Source organism: Cyphomyrmex costatus, unplaced genomic scaffold (assembly GCF_001594065.2).
Source record: "Cyphomyrmex costatus isolate MS0001 unplaced genomic scaffold, Ccosl1.0 scaffold1562, whole genome shotgun sequence".
Lineage (NCBI taxonomy): Eukaryota > Metazoa > Arthropoda > Insecta > Hymenoptera > Formicidae > Cyphomyrmex > Cyphomyrmex costatus.
The window spans coordinates 38,062-40,906 of record NW_017275568.1 but is presented as its reverse complement, the minus strand read 5'-3'; the positions used below and the strand labels follow the sequence as shown (position 1 = coordinate 40,906).

Genomic DNA, 2,845 nt, shown 5'->3' with positions numbered 1-2,845 from the left:
TCTAAAATTCTTCCTTTATCCTCTCCTAAAACATTGAACCTCTCCTCCATTTATTCACATTCCCTTACATAGTGTTCTATATTATCCCTACCTTTTTTACAAAATATACACCTCTTTTCTTCACCTTCCTCTAGCCAGTATTTATTCGCCTCTTTCAGATTTCCACACCTTAATTTGGCCAACGCCCTCACCTCGTCGCCTCTTTTTATTATCTCCAATCTTACCACCCGTAAATATGCCGGACCTTTTATGTTATCTATTAATTCTTTATATTTCTTATTATATCTCGCTTTACCAATTCTACTATCTTCCTATTGCATTTGTACATTCCTTTCCCTATCAATTATCTCCGTTTCCAAATTATCTTGTTCGTTATCCGTTATTCTACTGTTTCTTATCTCCCACCCATTCCTATTATAATAACTTTCTCTCTCACTACCATACCTATCCTCCCAATGGTAATTCTGCTATTCCTCCCAACACTCCCGCACCCAACTCCCAGTAAAACCTTTTCTAATTTTTTCCTCATATCTTCTCGCTCTTATACCCCATCCTATCTTTAACTTATCCATAGCCAATTCCCGCATTATAATGTACCTTGGCGTGCAGAAATCTAGTCTAAAAATCCATCTTACATAGTCCATCATTACCTTCTCCAGTATTTCCTTTTCCTCCCAACCCCATATTTCCACCCCATATGACATTACACTCTGCACTAAATATTTAAATAAAATCCATCTCCTTTTCAAATAATTCCTGCATACCCTTCCCCCTAATCCCCATATCTTCCTCGCCACCATTTTCCCTTTTCTTCCTAATTCTCTCACATGATCCTTATAATCCCCTCTAGTATTTAGAGTAAAGCCTAAGTATTTAAAAGTCTGTACCTCTTCGATTTCCTTCTCTCCCCATTTCCATTTCTCCTTTTTCTCTCTCCCTTTCCTATTACCTACTATTATCTTTGTTTTATCTGCGAATAGTTCAAGCCTTCTGCCATTCAAAAATCTTTTAAACGTTCCCATCATATCTTGTAATGCCTCCTTATTTTTAGCCAGAAGTACCAAGTCGTCAGAGAAAGCCAAAGACCATATCCTATTCCTACCTATTTTTATACCTCCAATTCCTCTCTTCTCTAGTTCCTTATCTAAATCCGCGATATACAAGTTAAAGAGAAGTGGACTCATAACACAACCCTACCTCACTCCTTTCTTCGTCCAGAATTTCTCCGTGTATCCTTACCTCGTCCTCACCTTCACTCTCGTATCTTCATATATCCTCTCCACTCGCCTCGAAAAAAATCATAATTTTAATTGGGATGAAGTAGATATTCTGGACATTGAACCCTCTTATAGTAGAAGGCTAATATCGGAAATGGTACATATTAAAAACCAAAAGAATGGGATTAACAAACAAAATGACACTCTTTACCTGAAATATATTCTAATATTATTCAATCTCTTTCTCCTTCCTAATACACTCTTTCCTTGTTTTTGTTCTTTCGACTGTCTGTCATAACGTTGTGTTTTCTTTTATGACATTATACATTTAGAAGTTGCCGGAATCATATATGATAGTTGCAGACTTGCTCAATCTTTTTAAATATGAACTCTAATCCCGCCTTTTCGTCGAGTGTTGAAGTAGTTACGCTTAAGGTACGAATTATTTATACTAATTTTTACAATCAGATTAGAATTTTTTCTAGTTATTTTATATATAATGACACTTTACAGATATTATTATTACCGATTGCTCTTATACGGACTTTTGACTTTATTGTAAGAACTATAGTACAGGCAAATTACGCCGAAAATCATCAAATAAACAAAAAAATTGCGAAGTGTCTGTAACTTCGTATACTTACACACAAACACATTCCTTAGAAGAATCCGACAAGTCCCGAGCATGAAATGTTGAGCTCGACTCTAAATCCAGGTATAAAGACCCAGGCGATTCTCACCGGCGCGGCGCGGCGTAACGGTCTCCGGCAGTCGACCATGTGCTTTCGTTCTGGTTAGTTGTGTTCTAAAGTGTGTGCGTATAGTATCGCAACAGTCAATTCTGCAACAAAAGTTCACGATAAATTGGTTCCAATTAATCCATTAATATATAACACTTTTATAAAATGTGGTTTAAATCAAAAACAAAATTGTCAAATCAAAAAGCATAAAAACCACGCACAAGATCTACTTTGTGAGGACTTATTCAAGTCCGTATTTTATTATTAAAATATAAGTTTAAACGTTTCGGTCATAAAAATTTGACCATCTTCAGTATATAGTTAAGTTAATGTAACATTAAATCATACGCATATTATAATACAATATTCGCTTACATCTATTCGCCATATTACAAAATTTCTTCTTGGTAAAATAATCTCAACATAAACCCTCGTTCTTGTCCCAATGTAAATTCTCCTTCCAATTATTGCGAATTATTATTTTGAAGAAACATCGTTGGTAGACTATATAAATCAAACGATTAAATTAAGATAATACTATTACAAAATACTAAATTTATTTGTTGATGAATATAATGCAAAGTTACCTATGTTTCGTTAAAAAATTCGTTAAATCTTGAGTGAAAAGTCAGAGAAAAATCGTACATTACACCAGTAAAGTCAGATATGTTATAACGATGTTCTTATATGTATATGAACTTGAAAACAATAAAATAAACAATAAAAATATTAACTACGATAGAGGAATTACATTCGATTCTTGGTGTGTGTTTGTTATGATAGAATAATACATTTGTGGCAATTTTTCAGTGTCACTTTGTAAATTTAGACTGTTAGTTTGATTCTTGATATGAATCATTTCCGAAATTGATCTTTTGAAATATATAG

At 33.9% G+C, this 2,845-nt stretch overlaps 1 protein-coding gene across 1 annotated transcript in view; it reads left to right on the top strand.

Annotated features, from left to right (window-relative positions):
- Positions 1 to 249: 249 nt before the first annotated feature.
- LOC108783595 (putative sodium-dependent multivitamin transporter) overlaps positions 250 to 2,845 on the top strand; it is a 15,178-nt gene continuing 12,582 nt past the window's right edge. The window contains exons 1-2 of the mRNA XM_018552196.1: positions 250 to 322; positions 1,052 to 1,374. Of these exons, the coding sequence (XP_018407698.1) occupies positions 250 to 322; positions 1,052 to 1,374 (396 nt within the window). The remainder of the gene's footprint in view (positions 323 to 1,051; positions 1,375 to 2,845) is intronic.